The sequence below is a fragment of the Crinia signifera genome, chromosome 4, assembly GCF_055691185.1.
Source record: "Crinia signifera chromosome 4, ASM5569118v1, whole genome shotgun sequence".
NCBI classification, from domain to species: Eukaryota; Metazoa; Chordata; class Amphibia; order Anura; family Myobatrachidae; genus Crinia; species Crinia signifera.
In genome coordinates, this window is record NC_139220.1 from 147,753,886 (window position 1) to 147,776,203 (window position 22,318).

The 22,318-nt window shown below is 44.5% G+C and overlaps 1 protein-coding gene across 1 annotated transcript in view; it reads right to left on the reverse strand.

Moving 5' to 3' along the window:
* IMMP2L (inner mitochondrial membrane peptidase subunit 2) overlaps window positions 1-22,318 on the reverse strand; it is a 990,168-nt gene that overhangs the window by 180,007 nt on the left and 787,843 nt on the right. The window contains exon 5 of the mRNA XM_083182733.1: window positions 7,795-7,897. Within this exon, the coding sequence (XP_083038859.1) occupies window positions 7,795-7,897 (103 nt within the window). The remainder of the gene's footprint in view (window positions 1-7,794; window positions 7,898-22,318) is intronic.

Consider the following 22,318-nt stretch of genomic DNA (forward strand, 5'->3'; position numbering starts at 1 on the left):
GGGAATATACAGTGAAGGGGGCAGAGTGGGGGACATACAGTGAATGGAGGCAGGCTGGAGGAAATACAGAGAAAGGGGTGAGCAATCTAGGGAATATACAGTGAGGAGGCAGGCTGGGGGACATAAAGTGAATGGGGGCAGGCTGGGGAATATACAGTGAGTGGACAGGCTGGGGGACATAAAGTGAATGGGGGCAGAGTGGGTGACCATTCTGATGTGATTAATGATTCAAAGAATGTCAGGCTGAATGGTCGGCCCCCCACATTTTCACCTCACCGAAACTGTCCCTCATCGTAAAAAGTTTGGACACCCCTACTCTAGTCTATATAGATCCTCAATCATGTGCTTCACCCCATACTTTCCCTTCAATTCCATTGTCAAAGTCATAACAAATACATTAAAAAGCACAGATCCAAATAAAGATCCCAGACTTACCCATCGGTTTCCTTTCCTTCTTTAGACATTATTCCATTTACCATGACGACTCATTGGGATTTATTTATTAAGGTGAGGGTTCTATTGAAAATGGAATGTTGCTATGGGCAACCAATCAGAATCTACTTCTTATTTAGCATATATATAGAATTTGATTGGTTGCCCATAGCAACATTCCATCTTCAATAGAACTCCAATCTTAATAAATATAACCCTGTGTTTCATATCCTACAATCAAGTTATCTATTCAACCATCTTAGAATACAAATATATGCTTTCATGTTTATTAGTGTTCTGCAATGTGTCAAAAGTCTTCCTTGACATTTTAATACTCCGGCTAATATATATTTTCACTATATCTGTGCACTATAACACATAGGGTCCCTGCAGCAGATGGAAAATAGTAGAGGTATTGCTACAAGTTTCCATACGTCGCAGGGACCCCACCGCTGACTTCCCATCCGCGGCAGTGACCCCCGGCGCTGACTGTCCAGCCCACTGCAGGGTCTGTCGCCCGACCCGCTGCCCAAGCACAGGGCAACAGGAGCCCCCACGTGTGGGGGCCCTGGGGCGACCGCCCCTGTCGCCCCGTGCTTAATCCGCCTCTTACTGTAAGCATCATTTTTATGCTAGGAAAGCACATATAGTTTAGCACTACTTTGACCCAAGGATAAACCAGTTGCACTTGTTCTGGGTTTATGATAATATATGCTCACAGTGGCAACACATAAAAAAAGAAAATATAGGGTACTTGTGTATTTGCAGGGCGCTCACTAAGCTATTTGCTTAGTGGGTTATTCTGCATAGTGAAATCGCTTTGCATCGCATGCAATTTTGCGGTGCGATGCGATTTTCCTTAGTTAATTTTTAGTGCACCCCTGCCCGCGGATCACATCGTATCGCATGCCATTTGCTTGTATAAGCACCCATGCAATGAGCTGTGATGGTACTTCATTTTAAAAGCACCCATGCCACCCCGAAGCGTGGCAAGGGTAGAGAGCCCCGCAATGTGACAAAGTTATGCGTCCTCCCAACCTTTTCATACCCCCACTATCCACTTCCTCGTGGAATTGATTTTATAAAGTGTGGCGAGCGCAGAAAGCCAGCGAGCCCCACGAGGAGACGCGGATTTATTTACATGTATTCCACTGCGCTCGCAACGCTTCGGGCTTGCCACACTTTATAAGATAAACTCTACACCAACGTAGATAGTGGGGGTATGAAAAGGTCGGGAGGACGCGTAACCGCGTCTGCTTGCCACCACTTGGGGTGAAGTGGATAGTGGGGGTGTGCATGGGTGCTTTTAAAATGAAGTACCATCACATCTCATCGGATGGGTGCATATACAATGAAAAATCGTATCGCACCGCAAATGGCATGCGATTCGATCCGCATGCAGGGGTGCACTAAAAATTAACTAAGGAAAATCGCATCGCACTGAAAAATTGCATGTGATGTGATGGGATTTTCCTACGTTGCCGTACGTATGTAAATTGGGCTCCCTGCAAATACACAAGTACCAAATATAGTGACCCTAACCAGACTCAATGACAACAGTCTCTGTGACTGCCTGCATCTTTCTTGCTGTTTTGGTTTAGGTAAAGACATCATTGGTAAATAAAGCAATGTCTAGGTGTGCTGGATGCAGACACTACTATTTTCAATGAATGTCCGCAAAGGACCCTGGTATCAGAATTCCTTGCAGTGCCATTTTTCACCTTTTCTATAAACAAGGCCGTTTACTCAAAATACCCTAAATAAATAGTGTAAACTAGATTGTTGTGTCTGAATGTTCTGAAGTAATTGCACCTATCCCATGGTACAGACTTGCCTATTTAAAGATGCAATGCGAACAAATAATACCCATTCATACTGTATACTCAGAATAGTAAACTAGGCTCATTGTATGAGAAAAGCATTGTTTCCATTGTTTAATCACAATGAGGAGTATTCTGTATTAATGCATGCTATTCTCAGCATCCGGGAAATAGAGGGACCAGTTGACTGGGTAAAGAGGACATACAAGGAAGGAAGTACAACCATCTGGATTCAATTAGTGCGGAGCTGTTTTGTTTTAGCAGCTCCAAAAGCAGCATCATTATCAGCTGTGTCTCTGGCTTTGTGTCCTGTGTATGTTGCTTCATCAATTACAATACAATTTATACATTTACATGACAAAAAGGGGCTTTATCATTATTATTCAGAATAAGAATTTATTCAATGTTATACTTTTACTTTGTAAACCTCTTGGTGTGTGACTACCTATATGCAAGAAAGTAGATTAGCAGCAGTAAGTAAAACAGAAAATGAAACAAAAAATATATATTTTAACAAATCAAAAATTGCCCCTGGAATATATTTTTACCCCTCAGCTTTGAACACAGCTTCTTTGTGTAACCAGGGGAGTAAATACAGGAGGCGATGCAAGGTGATCACCTTGGGGCTTCAGCCATGAAGGGAACCTTGATTTTTTGTATTTCTCTAGTTTCTGTAGAGAAGGAAGAAGCATGTCCCACAAACCAGCTTTTCAGGTACTATCCCCCTTTGGGATAAACTGATGTGCACGCAGTACGGGTCATGACCAATATTTGGCACTTTGTATAGGCACAGAGACACGCACTGAGCATGTGCAGTACAGCACTGCAAAGAGCTTTCTAAAAAAGCAGCAGTGATAACAACTCCGACCACATGTAAGTTAGGTCCAAGAACCCAATACACATGTCTCAAAGTCTTCAGTGCGCTGAGGTGTTGGTAGTGAATGTGGGTTACAGAAAATGTTTGCCTGACTGCTGCTGGGATGGGGGTTTTAGTAGAGAATGTGAGCAGGGGGCTGGGCACCAACAGATATTTTACCTCCAGGCTCCTGATGTCATCTTACACCCCTGTGTTTATAATTGTAATGTTCACAAATAAATGCAATGATAAAAGGACAGCTTTTCAATATGCAATAAACTCAAAAGAAAAACCTCACTGCAAGGTTTTAAGATGTAAATGGGAAAGCCAACAACATATGCTCCAGAGGTATGGGTTTTTAGATGTTCAGGGACATTTTTTCTTCATTCCTTTCATTGGTTTACAAATAATGACATGGCTAAAGACAAAATGACCCACTATATTCCATTGTAACTTGGCTGCTTGCCATGATATTCCTATTCTCTTTTTATTATAAGAGTAGAAAGAATATTGCAGTTATATCAATCTATGAGTAAGTATTGAGTGAAATCTTATATGATTCGTAGAAGTATAAGTGTCTGAGTCAATGCCATCACGGGAAGCAGGAACCTGTGTACTTGAGAAAAATAACTGTTTTCACCTTGTTGCAGCTGATTGAGTACATTTCAAATTACCTTTTTGAATTAATATTTTCCTATCTGTAGCACAAACTACATGTCTGCACTGCCAGATAGAATCCTGAACTTTCAGTCATTGTTACAAAGCTGAGAGATCAGAGACATTTTCAGTAAATATACATGTTTGTTATTATATAAACATGGGGCAGATATAATCAAGGCTTAAAATGGTCCTAGCAGGGCCTAATTAATGCAGAGTTGCCTACCCGGTTTCTACCCGAGCCTCCCGCTGCCCAGCTAAGCCTGCTTACCCTCCTGGTTTTTGCTGGTTAGTAACCAAAAATCCAGACTGCACATGCGCGAGTCCGGAAATTCGGTGGGCGGGGCCTATAGAAGACACGTCACTACTTCACTACCTTTTATATTCAAAAAAAGCCGGCCACCGCAGGGTTAGGAGCGGCGGTGTCCGTTCTGCTGCAAGATAGGTGCTGGGAGAGTCATCCAGAGCATGCCAGCTCTCCACAGCATGGAGGCCGACGTGGATAGTAGGGGTATGAAAAGGTCGGAGGACGCGTACCACCGCCGCTCGCCACGCTTCGGGTTCACGTTGATGGTGGGGTGGCATTAACAATTTTTTGGGGGGCCATTTCACACTTCAGGGGGGATTTTTGGGGTCTGTGGGCCATTTAACATTGTTCCCTATGTTTAATTGGGTCAATTGAGGCATTTTACATTGTTCCCTATGTAAAATCGCGGGCATCGCGTCGGTAGCATCGCATGCGATGCGATCGACGCGATTTTTACCTTTTTAATGCATTTCAATGGCAAATCACGGGCATCGCGTCGGTCGCATCGTATACCATTAGAAATGACCGGCGATGCCCGCGATTGTGGCCGTGCTAGGAAACAAGTACCCTAAAAGTCTTTGTGTGGGTTGCCTGTATCTTGATGCTACATCAAGATGTTATTTATGGTAGTTTATAATATTCCATTGTGCTCATCACTCATAGTAGGAATGGTATCATTCCACCTATTTTTTTTAAAGCTACAGACAGCTATAAAGAGGTAAACTGGAATCCTCTCCACGTATATTTTATGGAATTTATTTGTTACATTTTGGGGTTCTGGAAGGTTGAAGTGGTCACTGTCACTCAGGTGTCAGATTTATAAACCTCATTACAAGTTTCAATGGGTTCTTTAGTATTAGCATTAGTCTGATGTACTCTAAACCTTTCACTATCACTCCACTTTTCCAGCTATGAAGAAAAGTGATTGTACAGCTTTTAATCATTCATAGTACAGTATTTTTTATTTATTTAATTTTAACAAGTGTTGAGTGGAGTTTATTTAATTTGATAACATTAGCAGTGTTTAAAACAGTTGTATTTACAGTATTTCACCCCTTGAAATACCCCATGAGTTGACAGGGGTCTCGGAAGTCAACTCATGGCACTCTCAGCCACTAACCCCCTCGATTCTATATAAGGGAACTGGTCACTTACTATGCTATCTCTGATCATACTTCTTTCAACTTTCCGACTAACTTTGACACTGTCAGTTTGCAGCACAAGGTTTTAATGAGGAAGAAAAAGAACTATATTAACACTGATTTATTAGCTTTAAGGTGACATTTCTAGTCCAATCTCTAAAATTATGAACCATATAAAAGCAGTCTCTAAAATCATTATTCACAGTAGAAGTACTTCTACAAGAAAAAAAAACAACTTAAAAATGTGTTCACGAAATAATATATAACTTGTAACATTCTATATTACCCATTTTTTCTATTTTACAGCTGTAGTACCTGTCTGGAATAAATTAACTGATGCTAGAAACACCTTATTATCAGTTATATACTTAAACCTTTGAGACCTAAGCGAATTCATCAAAATAGGTGTGAAAATTGCCAAGCAAACCTTTTTATTAACCCTTTGAGGGCCAACGTTGCTGTGAGCAATCCTCAAAATATCCATTAAAAATGCCAGTGCCACTCACAGCGACTGTTCTTTTTTTGGGTGCAATATTTAACTAAACTTCAATTAATTGATGCGGCTGTATTTGTATTTCATTATACTAAATGAACAGTCAATGGGCGAGATTCACTAAACTGAAAATGCGGTAAAAACCCTGTTTTCGGGGGTTTTAACGCATTTTCATATGCAGCAAAGCCCCACCGCCGGGGCTTCACTGCGGGGGGTTATGCCAGTCCTAGATGGAGTAACCCCATGGAAGCCTATGGGCTTCCCTTCACATCCCCCCCCGATCAGCGCCGCACCACCCTCACCTGTGTCCGGGCAGCCTCCTGCTGTGCTGCCCGGACTAGTGATCTCCTCCTCCCTGCACCTCTTCCGAGTGCAGGAAGGAGGAAACAGAGCCCTTACAGCTGTGTAAGGGTGCAAGCAGGGAGGGGGGAACCTGCTGCACATCGCCGGCCATCGCATTTGAGATAATAATCGCATATGTTAGTGCATATGTGATTATTAACAATGCGAATGCTGGCAATGTGCAGCGAGGGGAATGTGAGCACTGCTGGCATTTATTGTGGATATTTTGTGGCTCGCTCACAGCAATGTTGGCACTCAAAGGGTTAAGCATACCTTTTTCACAACAGAAAAAAAAGTAGAAATGAAACAAGTACATTATTCTGTACACGGTTATATAGTTCATGTACTTATGTTTTTTAGATAATGTATTTTCTTAACTATAGATATGCCATAAGGGGGCCCAACATTACTACTGTCAAAAGGGTGCAGCAGCGTTTGTTCTTCCTGAGGCAACTCAAGAAATTCAAAGTCCCACAGGAGCTGCTGCACATCTTCTACACTGCCATCATAGACTCTGCTCCTCGATCACAATAATGTAAATGAATTGTAGACTGTGGAGCTAAAAATGTTGTTTATTAAATAAATACTTTTGTTTTGGTTCACCCCACTTGTGAAAACAGATTTGTATTATAATGGCACGGTTTTGCATTTTCATTTATTTCCCATGCAATAAAATGCTTTATATACAGAATTGATAGTGTGGCATATTGACAATTACTCTTAGCCAATACAATGTCAAGATTCTTATGCGATAAGCATACTAAGTCATCTCTATTTTAATATTTTGGTACTTGTAAAAAGCATGAGAAATGCAGCTAAATGGTGTAAATATCAGAATCCATTACACTGTCTATAACAACATATAGCTCACACTAACATACGTAAGCTGTCTACTTTGAGCAATGTAATATTATAGAGTCATAAATCTTATTTGATGTCTGCCTGTTTAAAAACAACATATATAGCTTTAGAATGTGACTAAGTTATCGTCCTTAACTGCACAAGAATAAAAATAAACTGTGCATATTAGCCTGGGGTTCTTGCTAGCAAGCAATGAAAAAAGCATTATGATATTTCAAAGAAATTAAAATGAGCTGCTATAAAAAACAGAAACCGTAAGGAAAACACCATACAAAGCATCAACAAACTGTGGATTTAAACAGGAATATTGCTCCTGGACATGAAACAACAGCAACACATCCACTGAAAGTTGAAAGATGTAAACAAATTTAGTTTTATATCCTCTCTACTGATCCTGCTCCTGTTCTAAATATTTTTTTTTTAAAAAGCACTAAAAGACCAAATGATAGAACAATATAAACTTTCTTGAAATAAACAATTCAGGATAATTATAAATAATTGCATTTGATCTGGAATGCTTTCCAATATGTAGTTCAGATCATAATTTAACTACAGAATACATAGTGCTGAAATTGCCAAAACCAGAGACAAAATGGGCAACTTCATGGGAGAGCTTCACTTCAGTATTTCCCATTCGCATCCTTGATGCGAGTGATTGAATGGATTTTAACTAAGCTTTTACTTCAGTGAAATCGATGAGTCTAGATTACTTAAGTTAGATAAGGGGGACATATCATAGATGACAAATGCCTGCCTAAGACAAAGCTGTAAAACATTCCTTACACCAACAGCAAAAACAATCAAACATCAAAACAATTTTCAATCCGTGTGTATGGTAGATTTATGTTGCAAAATGAATAAAAAAAAAAGAATGAAAGACTTACTGGTCCAAAAGCATTACTGTCAAAACTACGTCCTCGATGGTCACCTTCCACCCACATATGACCACTAGGAATCTTCACATATTGTTTCTTGTAGCCTACTGTTCTGTTTAAGAGGAATAACATGAAGAAAAATTAGTCTTCCAGATACAATTATAAATATGTACAAAAATATATACATTTTAAGTATATTGCATTGGATTTAGCAAGTTTATTGCTCACTGTATTGCATTCAATGGTGTTAAAGAGTTCCTCTTAAAACAAAAAAGTCAGTATGCTATTTACTATACCGTTTGATGTATGTCAATTACTATATGTAGAGTAATATGTACAATGATCAAACACTGAATGTACATGTTCTACAACTAGCACAGTATATATGCCATCAATTTTAGTCGCCAATTAAATATCAGTTCCAGAAAGTTATATCAAATCTCAACAAAATTCGCTCAAATTCACAAGCATAGAAGTTTGAGCCATTCTGGGTAACTCTACGCTGAAAACTATTGTCTAAATTTGTCTGCATCTGAGATGAAATGCTTTATTTTGTACATATTTGTACATATTTCAATGAGCTGAATTAAAATATAACAATTACAATAACTCTTTACCAGGCCCAGTGTGTAAGGGTGGTAACAGAATCTTGCTTGATTGAACAAGTGATGGCTGCTGAACATTTGTATTCTTAATCTCCTGTCTCTGGTGACGTAGTGGGAATTTGTTGCTGTCCCATTCACATAGAAGACATCAGTAATTTGTATATCCACCCTGCAAAACCCATCACAAAAGCAGCAACATTCAAATCACCAATTGGTCATAGTTTATGCACTTCAACCACTGCTTCTTCTTGTCATAAGTTTATTTCATATGGGCTGCATAACAATGGAAATTGATTAATTACTATTATTCAGCAAAACACTAATTAGTACTAGATAGTTCTACAGTTTGTGTTGAAAATCCAAAATGAATCCAAAATATTGACAATCATTATTAGTAAATTAGAAGATTAGTAGAATTGGTAAAAAAAAAAAAAAATTCAGAAGCATTTTGGCTGTAGACCAGTGCTATAATCAGATGCTAGGGGCAAACTCAACTTACTGTCATAACAACCAGGGCATGCATGTCAAGTACAGTGCATCTGGAAAAAGTATTCACTTTTTCCACATTTTGTTATTTTACAGCCTTATTCCAAAATGGAATAAATTATTTTTTCCCTTCAAAACTCCACAGACAATATACCTAAATGACAACAGGAAAAAAGTTTTTGGGAGGTTTTTTGCAAATTTATTACAACTAAAAAATTAAGAAATCCCATGTACATAAGTATTCACAGCCTTTGCTCGATACTTTGTTGATGCACCTTTGGCAGCAATTACAGACTCAAGTTTTTTTAATATGATGCCACTAGCTTGGCACACCTAACTTTGAGCAGTTTTGGCCATTCCTCTTTGCAGCACCTCTCACGCTCCAAGTCTGGGCCACTTAAGAACATTCACATAGTTGTCCTGAAGCCAATCTTGATATCTTGGCTATGTGCCAGGGTCATTGTCCTACTGAAAAATAAACCATTGCCCCAGTATGAGGTCAAGCGTACTCTGGAGCAGGTTTTCATATCTAAGATGTCTCTGTACATTGCTGCATTCATCTCTCCCTCTATCCTGACTAGCCTCCCAGTTCCTGCCACGTAAAAACATCCCCACAGTATGATGCTGCCACCATCAGGATTAACTGTAGAGATTGTATTGGCCTGCTGATGGGATTGATATGAAATCCTGGCGGTCGGAATCCCAGCATTCAAAATCCCGACAAGAGGGGGGAGACGTGGATCACCCCCCCTTGTGGTCTCACCATGCAGTGGGCCCGGTGCCTCACTACGCTCGGCAGACTAATTTATTCTCCCTCTATGGGTGTCGTGGATACCCACAGAGGGAGAAAGTGTTGGGATTTCGGCGGTCGGGATAATGACGTCAGGATTTTGAACGCCGAGATTATAACTGCATCCACTGCTGATGCAGTGATGCCTAGTTTACTCCAAATATGATGCCAAAGAGTTCAATCTCTGTCTCATCAGAGAACTTAGTTTCTCATGCTCTGAATCCTTCAGGTTTATTTTATCAAACTTCAGGTGTGCTGCCATGTGCTTTTTACTAAGGAGTGGCTTCCATCTTGCTCTACCATACAGGCCTGATTGGTGGATTGTTGCAGAGATGGTTGTCCTTATGGAAGGTTAACCTCTCTACACAGAGGAATGCTTTTGCTCTGACAGAGTGACCATCAGGTTCTTGGTAACCTCGTTGAGCCCTCCTCTCCTGATCGCTCAGTTTAGACAGCCGACCAGCCCAGGAAGAGCCTTGGTGGCTACAAACATCTTCCATTTACAGATGATGGAGGCCACTGTGTTCACTGGGACCTTTAAAGCAACAGATATTTTTCTGTACCCATACCCAGATTTGGGGGAGGTCTACAGACAATTCCGTTGACTTCATGCTTGGTTTGAGCACTGACATGCACTGTCAAGTGTGGAACCTTATATAGACATGTGTGTACATTTCCAAATCATGTCCATTAAACTGAATTTACCACAGATGGACTCCAATTAAGCTGCAGGAACATCGCAAGCATCAGTGGAAACAGGATGCACCTGAGCTCCATTCTTAGCTTTATGGCAAAAGCTGTGAATACTTATGTACATTTGATTTCTTAGTTTTTATTTTTAAAAGGCATTGAATCTAGTTCAAAATGCAAGGTGCTTTCGCATGCATGGTACGCATCGCACCGTGTATGGGCATTTTAAGAGCTAACACTTCTAGTATGTCTTTAGATGCTATATGACTGATCCAAAAATGGAATCCTAATAAAACTATTTCCCACATAAATATGGAATTATATAATAAATCTATATGGCATAAATCTTCTTAGAACACTAAGACAGAATGTTATGTAAGCCCAGTTCCCCGACCGAAAAACTCAGGAGGAGGGACAGCGGGACACCACAGCACCGGGCTGAGTGTGGCCATGGCTGGCCTGTCTGTACCCTGTCTGTCCAGACACCCTATATGTGACCAGCACCCGACTTGTCGCACACCGCACACCTGTGGGAGCCGCACGCCTTTCACAGCCAATACATTGTTCTCCTCACTGCCCCAGAGATGCTGCTGGATGCCAGCACATAGTTTGCCGCCCTGGGTGTGGGAACCTTTGCCTGGCACCACCATCACGCAACGGTGGCCTTGGCAGCCGCAGTGGAGATACAGGAGCGGGAGCTGAGCCTGGCGCAGAACAGATTTATGGAGCCGGCAAACATGGGTGCCTTCAAGATCAACCCAGGAGGAGGCTCAAATTGTGTAGCCTTATGTAATGGGCATTACAGTATGTGTCATAATATGCAATTGGCGTTATGGCATGTGCCTTTATGTGTATTAGGGTATTATGGTTTGCTAAAATGTGTAATGGTCATTACGATGTGTAGTATAATGTGTAATATCACGCCCCTTTGTGATGCCATGCCTTCTTTCCATTAGGCTACACCCCCTTTTGCAGCGCCGCAGTTGGGCCTTTGTGCTCAAAATGCCAGGGCTGATTTTTGCTCCCAGTCTGGCCCTGCAAGTTGAAGCTTACTACTTAGTTTAAATAAGAAAGACTTATAGCAGCAGCAGTTTTTTTATACTATACTGTGCACAAGCATACAGCCTGGTTTTGCATTATAGAAACCAACAAAGAGAAATCACTAAGGCCCTTATTCTGATCGGTGCGGATTTTTCCGCATGCGGTCGTACCGCCGATGGTTTTCTACTGCGCATGTGCAGAGGTCACTCTGCGCATGTGCAAGCGGTTTCGCCGAACGGATTCTTTCGACGCCGCACAGGGGGCGGAGAGGGGCGTGAAGGGCTACTTAGCCTCATTACCCTATGCATACGCCCCGCGTTTCATGGGCGTTCCCATGCAAACGCAGGGCGTATGCATGGTAATGAAGCCGTGACGCATGTGTAGGGGGCGGGCATCTGACATCGCCGGATGTCAGCTGCCCACCCCCATACATGATTTCATACGGACAAGTGTCCGTGTGGTCTAGGGTGGCGGGCGCTGGTGGAGCGTGCGGCCCTGCATTCGATGTTCGGCGACCATCGAATGCAGGGGCTGCTCCCAAGATGGAGGAGGCGTATCCCCGTCCACTTTCATGCGGACCGCCACATATCCGCGTACGGACGGAGGTGGCGATCCGTATGGAAGGCGGGGATTCGCCTGCACGGTCCTGGCCGCATATTCTGATCGGGCCGCACCGATCAGAATAAGGGCCTAAATGAGGTTCAAGATGTTTTTGGAAATTACATTTATCACAGCAACAAAAATGGAATCAACTAGATTTTCTTTTCTTTTTTTGGTAAAGCAACCATGAATATTCCTTCTTACCAAAGAGTAGAAAAAAAAAAAGTAAAAAAAAAACGATATAAAAAGTGCTTGTTGGTGTTTCAAGAAAAAAACAATCTGTTTGGGGATTAGATTTCTCAGTGGCAAATGAGGAAATTATTTTAAAGAAAATGTTAAGTGAGTCTTTAAAGGCTGGTGGTTTGTAGGTAACAGTGACTGGATCAAGACCAGCAGCAGAAAATGTAAAGCGGAGAGCACTGTGGAGAAATGTAATCTTTGGAAATATGCCTTGCTATCCCAATGGCAAAAGCTTTAATTGGGCACACAACCTGACACAGCAAGTGCTCATTAAAATTTAAATGAACTCTCTTGATGATATGTGTTCTATATCATGATTGCTGTTGTAGAGGCCTCATAGGACACAGGGCAACAGAAGGTAGCATTGCATAAAAAGCAAATTAAAGCAATAACATGGTGTATTTTTGAAAAAAAAACTCACAAATACATAAAAGCAGCATGACACAAAAATCCGGACCACCATTGTTCCAGAAGTTGTCCTTCAACGCTTAATTATTTGAAACTGCATGCATTTACCTTGTAATAAACACTTTATTACTGTTATTATGTGTACCTAAATATAGAAATTCTCAATACATATATTATAAGGCTATGGATAATATGCTTCTACAAACACTAAACTATTTTAATACATCCTTTAGCTCTGCAGTTTCAGATTTACTGATCCTTGTAACACAGGTGTACCCGGATTGTAAATACTAGGAATACACTGTAAACCAGGGGTGGCCGGACTTTTACAACCCGGGATCTACTTTTTGTACACTTACTTACCGGGGATCTACCGGCATCTACCCCTTTGTAAAATATACCCCTCCAAATGCAATATGTCCCTTACACCTTATGCAACATGGAATGAGACAAACTTCACATTACTATATGCCACACATGACACAGGAAATGGGCCCGAAATTCACATTCTGACAAAGGGAATGTGCCCGAAATTCACATTCTGACACTGGAAATGTGCCCAAAATTCACATTCTGACACAGGTATAGTCCCTAAAACTCACATTCTGACCCAGGGAATGTCCCCCGAAATTCATCTGCTGACACAGGTATTGTCCCCAAAATCCACCTTCTGACAAAGGGAATGTGCCCGAAATTCACATTCTGACACTGGAAATGTGCCCAAAATTCACATTCTGACACAGGGAATGTGCCCAAAATTCACCTTCTGACACAGGTATTCTCCCCAAAATTCACCTTCTGACAAAGGGAATGAGCCCGAAATTCACATTCTGACACAGGGAATGAGCCCTAAATTCACATTCTGACACAGATATTGTCCCCAAAATTCACCTTCTGACAAAGGGAATGTGCCCAAAATTCACCTTCTGACAAAGGGAATGAGCCCGAAATTCACATTCTGACACAGGGATTGTCCCCAAAATTCACCTTCTGACAAAGGGAATGTGCCCAAAATTCACATTCTGACCCAGGGAATCTTTCCGAAATGCATCTGCTGACACAGGTATTGTCCCCAAAATTCACCTTCTGACAAAGGGAATGTGCCCCGAAATTCACATTCTGACACTGGAAATGTGCCCAAAATTCACATTCTGACACAGGGAATGTGCCCAAAATTCACCTTCTGATACAGGTATTCTCCCCAAAATTCACCTTCTGACAAAGGGAATGAGCCTGAAATTCACATTCTGACACAGGTATAGTCCCTAAAATTCACCTTCTGACAAAGGGAATGAGCCAAAATTCGCATTCTGACACAGGTATAGTCCCCAAAACTCACATTCTGACCCAGGGAATGTCCCCGAAATTCATCTTCTGACACGAGGATTGTCCCCGAAATTCACATTCTGACACTGGGAATGTGCCCGAAATTCACATTCTGACACTGGGAATGTGCCCAAAATTCACTTTCTGACACAGGTATAGTCCCCAAAACTCACATTCTGACCCAGGGAATGTCCCCGAAATTCATCTGCTGACACAGGTATTGTCCCCAAAATCCACCTTCTGACAGGGGGAATGTCCCCGAAATTCATCTTCTGACACTGGGAATGTCCCCAAAATTCACCTTCTGACACGAGGATTGTCCCCGAAATTCACATTCTGACCCAGGGAATGAGCCCCAAATTAACCTTCTAACCCAGGGAATGAGCCGCAAACTTCACAGTATGCCACACAGAATGAAAAAAAAATATTTTATGCGGTGGGAGGGGCTCTCTTGACAAAAGTAAATGAATCCCAGTTGCTGCCTGTTAAGGATTTTTGTGCCCCCTTAAAAATATATAAATGTTTTAAGGGAGCACAAAACTGCATCACAGGCAGCAACTGGGATGAAATTACATTTGTAAAGAGAGCCCCTCCCACTGCATAACACAACATATAAAAAAAAAAAAAACTGTGGACAAACAAACTTATCCCCTCACATGAAGTGCACAGTTACTGTGATCCCTGCCATTTGGGAAGATCTTCATGCTGCCACTGAGCACAAGTCATGTCCTACCTCCGGTGAGACTTCATGCTGCCACTGTGCGCTTTGTATTCTCCTATCCTGCCGCCGCTGAGCCTACCAGTCGGCTCAAACATGTGCTTCTCACTTGAAGTGCGCGGGTGACGTCACACGTGCACCCGCGCACTGCATCCCTGGGAACGCTGAAGCCTCTGTACTGTCAGAGGCTTCAGCAGCTACAGCATGTGCCGGGGTAAGGGAACTAGATCGCGATCTACCCGCGGGACCTCCGCGATCGACGGGTAGATCGCGATCGACCTTTTGGCCACCCCTGCTGTAAACAGTCTTCACTGGCAAAATTCAGGGCTGTTTTGGTAAGATGGGTTACGTTTAAATAGTGCTAGGATTGCCCTAGGCTTTTACAGTAAATGAATATGCCTTTAATGAGTAACTGTACATCTGATATGCTCATCAAATAAAAAAGAAATATACAAACAAAAAGGTGAATACTTGCTCCTGTGTTAGTCTGCCTACAACATAAGTACTGTGATACCTACAGTACCGCAAGATAATAGGAATTTGGTACTCACCGTTAATTCCCTTTCTCCGAATCCGTAGGGGACACTGAAGTCTACGCTGGGGGAATAGAGTGGTGTATCGGAGGAGTCGGCACTTTAAGAACTTGAACAGTGGTATGGCTCCTCCCCCTCTATTCCCCCCTCAGACCTCAGTCTTAGTTGACCGTGCCCGAGAGGAGAAAAGAGACAAGGGAATCCCCAATAGAGAGAGAGAGACATTAACAAAAAACAAACAACCATACTACTCAGCATGTTATCAACAACACCCAGACGCATGCATAACCAAACATAACTGCATGCGCTAAAAATAAATCCCCCCTTTTAGCCTGCACAGTGCCGGGAGGGCGTTCAGTGTCCCCTACGGATTCGGAGAAAGGGAATTAACGGTGAGTACCAAATTCCTATTTTCTCCTTCATCCTTGGGGACACTGAAGTCTACGCTGGGGACGTCCCAAAGCCATCCCCACGGGTGGGAAGGCACTGGGCATCCTGAAGCACCGCACGGCCGAAATTGGAGGCAGAGGCCGCAAAGGTGTCAAACCTATAAAACTTAACGAAAGTATTAGGGCCCGACCAGGTGGCCGCCCTACAAAGCTGTGTCAGGGAAACCCCCCTGGCAGCGGCCCAGGAAGGCCCCACCGAACGGGTGGAATGGGCCGAAATCCTGACTGGCGGTGACTGTGAGGCATGAAGGTAAGCCTGCTTAATGGTGAGACAAATCCACCTAGCCAGAGTCTGTTTAGACGCTGGCCAACCCCGCTTCGCCGAAGAATAAAGGACAAAAAGTGAATCCGACCTTCTGAGATCCTTGGTCCTATTCACATACACCTGCAAGGCTCGGACCACGTTCAGCGAGGCGGAATCTCCCGTAAGAGCTGGAACCACGATTGGCTGATTAAGGTGATAAGAAGAAACCACCTTAGGCAAATAGTCCAACCTCGTCCGAAGCTCAGCCCTGTCCGGATGAAACACCAGGTAGGGAGACCGGCATGAAAGAGCGCTAAGGTCGGACACCCGGCGTGCCGATGCTAACGCGAGCAGTAAAACCGTCTTCCAGGTTAACAACCGCAAATCAATAGAGTCCAAGGGTTCAAACACACTTGACTTAAGATAATCCAAAACTAAAGAAAGATCCCAAGGTTCCTCCGGAGCCCGCACTGGGGGCTGAAGTCGGAGAACCCCGCTCAGAAACGTCTGCACCTCAGGGATGACGGCAAGACGCCGATGAAAGAAAACTGACAATGCAGACACCTGTACCTTAAGGGACCCTAGGCGCAAACCCGCCTTAAACCCGGCTTGCAGAAACTGCAACAACCGAGACAAAGAAAAAACAGCCGTGGGCAAGTTACGGCACTCGCACCACGCTACATAGGCCTTCCAAATACTATAATAATGCCGTGAAGTAACCTCCTTCCTGGCTCTTATCATAGTAGGAATCACTGACTTAGGAATTCCTCGTCTGCTCAACAGTGCGGCCTCAACAGCCATGCCGTCAAACGCAGTTGCCGTAAGCCATGGTAGGCGAACGGCCCCTGCTGTAGAAGATCGTCCCTTAGAGGTAGCTGCCACGGATGATCTATCAGGAGCCCCTGAAGCTCGGCATACCAAGGACGACGAGGCCAATTCGGTGCCACCAGGATGACCGTGGACCTCTCCCGTTTGATTCTTCTGAGCACCAACTGAATCAAGGGCAACGGAGGGAACAGATATATGAGGGAATAATTCCAGCTTGCGGTCAGGTCAGCGCGTCCGTCGCTACCGCCTCTGGATCCCGCGACCTGGAACAATACCGCGGCACCTTCCGATTGTTCCTGGAGGCCATCATGTCCACCTGAGGCATCCCCCATCGGTGGGTGATCTGGGCAAATACCTCCGGATGTAAGGCCCACTCCCCAGGGTGAACCTCCTGGCGACTCAGATAGTCCGCCTCCCAGTTGTCCACCCCGGGAATGAAGACCGCTGACAAGGCCAGAGCATGCCGCTCTGCCCATTGCAGAATTGGACGCACCTCCTGCATGGCTCCGCGACTGCGCGTTACGCCCTGCCGGTTCACATAAGCCACAGCCGTGGCATTGTCCGACTGAATGCGAATCGCCCTCCCCCGGAGGATCCCGTCCGCATTGGACAAGGCCAGACGAATTGCGCGAAGCTCCAAGATGTTTATAGATAGCTTTGCCTCCTGAGACGACCAACGCCCCTGGAAGTGCTGTCCCAACACAACAGCTCCCCAACCCCGGAGGCTGGCATCGGTCGTGACTATCGTCCAATCCCAGATTCCGAAACGTCGGCCCTCCAGCAAATTGGCCGACAGTAGCCACCACTGGAGAGAGAGACGGCTGCAAGGCGATAACACCACCATCTTGAACATGTGCAAGTGGGAGCCCGACCACTTCCTGAGCAGATCTAACTGAAAAGTCCTTGAATGGAACCGGCCGAACTGAAGAGCCTCGAACGAGGCCACCATCTTGCCCAGTAATCGAATACATAAGTGCACCGACACTCTCCGAGGTCGAAGCACCTGCCGAACCAACTCCTGCAGGGACAACATCTTTTCCCGAGGCAGAAAAACTTTTTGAACCTCCGTGTCCAAAATCAATCCCAGGAATACAATCCTTCGCGAAGGATTCAATTGAGATTTTTGGTAGTTGAGAATCCAGCCATGGAGTAATAACGTCTGGCAGGTTACCTGAATCGCCTGCGTCAACTGATCCTTGGATCCGGCCTTGATCAGTAAATCGTCCAAATAAGGAACGATCTTTACTCCCAGAGAATGTAGCAATTCCACCATCACTGCCATTACCTTGGTGAACAGACGTGGAGCCGATGAAAGGCCAAAGGGCAGAGCCCGAAACTGAAAATGGAGATCCTTTAACGCAAAGCGAAGAAACTTCTGATGCGGACCGTAAATGGGAATATGCAAATAAGCATCTTTGACATCCAAAGATGCTAAAAACTCCCCCGGCTCCAGACCTGCAACCACAGAACGCAGAGACTCCATTTTGAATCTGTGGTACGTGATGTATTCGTTTAAAGCTTTTAAATTCAATATTGGTCGAACCGAACCGTCCGGTTTCGGGACCAGGAACAGGGGAGAGTAAAACCCCTCTGTGCGTTGTTCGGAAGGAACAGGCATTATAACTCCTGCGGTCAACAGCTTCTGTACTGCTTGAAGAAGCAACTGGCGGTTCAATTCCACCTGAGGTAAACCCATTGTAAAAAACTGGTGAGGAGGAGTACTGGAAAACTCCAGTCTGTATCCCTGCGCAATGACGGACAGAACCCACTTGTCCTTGCAAGACCCCTCCCAGGCCTGCCGGAAGTCCAACAGGCGAGCCCCTACTCTGGGATCCCCCAGGTAGGAGGGCCTGGAGTCATGCTGCAGGCTTTTCTGTTTGCTTAATGTCTGCGCGACGAGCGGCTGGTCCTGAAGAAGTGGTTGCGCCACCAAACCCTCTACCTCTGCCACGAGAAGCGGTAAAGGATCCTCTGGACTTACCCCTGAACTTAGGTGCCCCCCGAAAGGAGCGAAAAGCCGGCCCTTGATAAGGCTTTTTGGGAGGAGGAGCCGCAGAAGGCAGGAACGTTGATTTGCCTCCTGTGGCCAGAGAAATCAACTTGTCTAACTCCGGCCCAAATAAGACCTCTCCCGTAAACGGAAGAGCCTCTACCGCCTTTTTAATGTCCGCCTCCGCTTGCCAGGACTTAAGCCATAATGACCTCCTGGCCGTAATGGACTGAGCAGAAATCCTTGCCACCAGAGCCGCAGAATCCCTTGCAGCTTCTCCAATATACATCGCAGATTCCCGCATCTGTTCTGCTAACTGAATGAACTCCTCAGAAGAACCCTGATCATTCAGACCCTTTGACAAATCCTCCGCCCATTTCTCCATGGCCCTACTGACCCAGGAGATCACAAGAATGGGCCGAAGTGACACACCTGCAGTTGAAAAAATCTGCTTAAGCCCCGCCTCTAGACGCCTATCTGGCGCCTCCTTAAGGGCCACTGCCCCTGGAATGGGAAGTGCCGCTTTCTTGGAGAGCTTTGACACCGAAGCGTCTGCCAACGGCGGAGTCTCCCATTTTGCTCTTGCCTCCGGAGCAAATGGGTATGAAGCCTTAAACCATTTAGATAACTGAAACTTTTTTTCTGGAGACCTCCAAATATCCAGAAGAGGTTTCTCCAATTCCATAGACTCTGGGAAGGTGATTACTGCCTTAGCAGACCTCCCAAAAATAGAAACCTGCGTCGGCGGCTCCTGCTCGCTAACATTGAGGGTAGATTTAATAGCCTGAATGAGGGCCTCTATACCCTGGGCCTCCTCCTGAGGAACGTCCTCCACCGGATCGATAGGATCCTCCTGAAACATATCTCCTTCCAGAGGGTCCCCCGGTTCGTCCTCTGAAGTATCTCCCTGTAACAATAAAGGAACACCTCTTTTCCTCAGGGGAGGGGGAGCACTTGCGGACCCCGAAGGCACCGTAGTGGCTTGGACCAAAGCCTTCACCGATGTAATAAGCTCTCTGGCCCAGGTAGGCTCCGCAGCCAACATGGAAGCCATTTGCTCATGCAATGACTCCCTGTCCCTGCGAGACGCAGCCATCTCTGATGCCAGAGTGGCTAAAACACTGGTAACTCCCTCAGTGTTCAGAATAGGGACCTGACTCTGCCCAGCATCCCCTTTAAAGCAATCCTTACACAAGGATACACCCTTCACATGCTGTGTAAACTGTTGCTCACACTTAGTGCATACAAACAGCTTTGGAGAAGCTTTTGACTGAGACTTGGTTGCCATACTGCACACACACCTCCCTTACACACACACACAGGTGAAAGGAGGTGAAATAAGCTAGACAAAGAGAGCCCCCAACAAGGACCCCACACCAAGAGCAAAAGCACCACACTAATAGGGGGAGAGGAGCGCACCTTCCCCGAATTAGGCCCACCTGAAAATCTCTCCAGCGGGAAAGTCTCACAAGAGAATATCCCCTCCACTCACCCAGCGCAGCATTCAATAATATCCAGGCTGAAGAGGGAGAGAAAGCGTCCTGCTGTCCTGTTCTGGTAAACCATAGAGGCACAGCAAACAAGGGCAGCAGCGTGGCAGGTTATGGCGTCTGAGGACGCTGAGGACCGCAGCTAGGAAGCGGCAGCTCAGTGGCACGCCCCTTCCGTCCTCATCACAGCGCGCGCTGTACACAGCGGCGCTGATTGGCTGACTGCTCCCTGCTGGACCAGCGTATTAACCCTGGTCCAGCCGTCACCCAGCGCTATGCGCTCACACGCCCTGCTCTCTCCGGCGGGCGACGAGGCCGCGGCCCCGTAACACAAGCCGCAGGCGGCTGTGGCGGGACCCCGATGCCGATGCATCAGTGGCCGGAGTCAGCAGCGTGCGCCGCAGGCGGTGCCGCTCTGACCCCTCCGGAGAGCTGTCCCACGACGCAGGCAGCCAGCACGCGCTGGCTGCCTGTTCCATCATTAAAAACAATAATAAACACAAGTAAAACAAAGAGCCCCAAACGGAGCCCCTTGCCCAGGGATCCGACTCCTCCGGGCACTAAACTAAGACTGAGGTCTGAGGGGGGAATAGAGGGGGAGGAGCCATACCACTGTTCAAGTTCTTAAAGTGCCGACTCCTCCGATACACCACTCTATTCCCCCAGCGTAGACTTCAGTGTCCCCAAGGATGAAGGAGAAAATAATTTGGGCAGTCCAATTATACATTCATATTTTCAAAAGGCAATATATTGCTATAGTGTAGAAACATGTTCATCGTGGGACCCTTTGTTGTTTGGTGCTGGTTAGCACCAACCACCAATAGCTGCAGTGTGAACATTCTCTTTACTATATGCATCTGTCTGTTTTTTCAGTCCACTTTATTTCCAGGTGCTAATAGGTCTTAAGGAGCATACACATGGAGCGATTTAGTGCTATTTCCTAAGCAATCTGACTAGATTGCTTAGAAAGTAAGTACCGATCTCTCCGTATGAATGCCCCGAGACATTAAATATCTGCTATCTAAAGGGGCATACACACGTAGAGATCTGTGCTGAGCAATTTTGCTAAGCTATTTTGCTAAGCAATTTTGCTGGTGTCAAGATCTCCCATGGGGAGCACATACACATGCAGAGTTTTGTGCTAAGTGATTTTGCTAAGTGATTTTGCTAAGCAATTTTGCTTAAGCAAAAAAAGTCAGGGTAATGGTTCAGAATGAGAGATTGTGATCAGTATCTCTCATTCTGTACACACAGAGAGATTTGCAGTCATTTGCTAAGCAATCTTACTAGATTGTGACTGCATGCACTGACTTAGTTAGCAAGAGATATTTAATCTCTCGGAGCATACACACGGAGAGATCTGTGCTTACTTTCTAAGCAATCTAGTCAGATTGCTTAGAAAATAGCACAAATTTGCTCCGTGTGTACACCCCTTAAGTCAGTGCATGCAATCAAAATCTAGTCAAATTGCTTAGCAAGTGACTGTAAATCTCTCTGTGAGATACTGATCGCAATCTCTCATTCTGAACCACTACCAGGCCTTTTTTTTTTGCTTAAGCAAAATTGCTTAGCACAAATCTCTGCATGTGTATGTGCTCCCCATGGGAGATCTGAATACCAGGAAATCACCTACCCTAAATAGCTTAGCAAAATTGCTTAGCACACATCTCTTCGTGTGTATGCCCCTTTACACTTCATATAAGGCAATAATTTCCAACTTGTGCTAAAGTGTCCATAGATAAAACTTTGGGTCTGAGGGCCCGTGATGACGCTCTGTTCTGTGTCTGTTAGTTGTCACTAAACTGATTGATCATCTTCATAGGGGACTTTTGTAAAGGGGTACAAGAGGGGGTTACCCCTTAACAAAATATAAATCATATAGTAACGGTTTGTATTCTATATGTATTTATACCCCATACTTGCCTACATTTAATAAAGCATTTCAGGGCAATTATAACACCATGAGTGTGATGTAGTATGCAAACCATTTTATTAACAAAATATACAGTATATTTAACATGGGAACAGAAAACTGTAGAATACATTGTACTATAAAACGTCATTAGACACTGAGGAAAGTCGGAGGCAATAGATT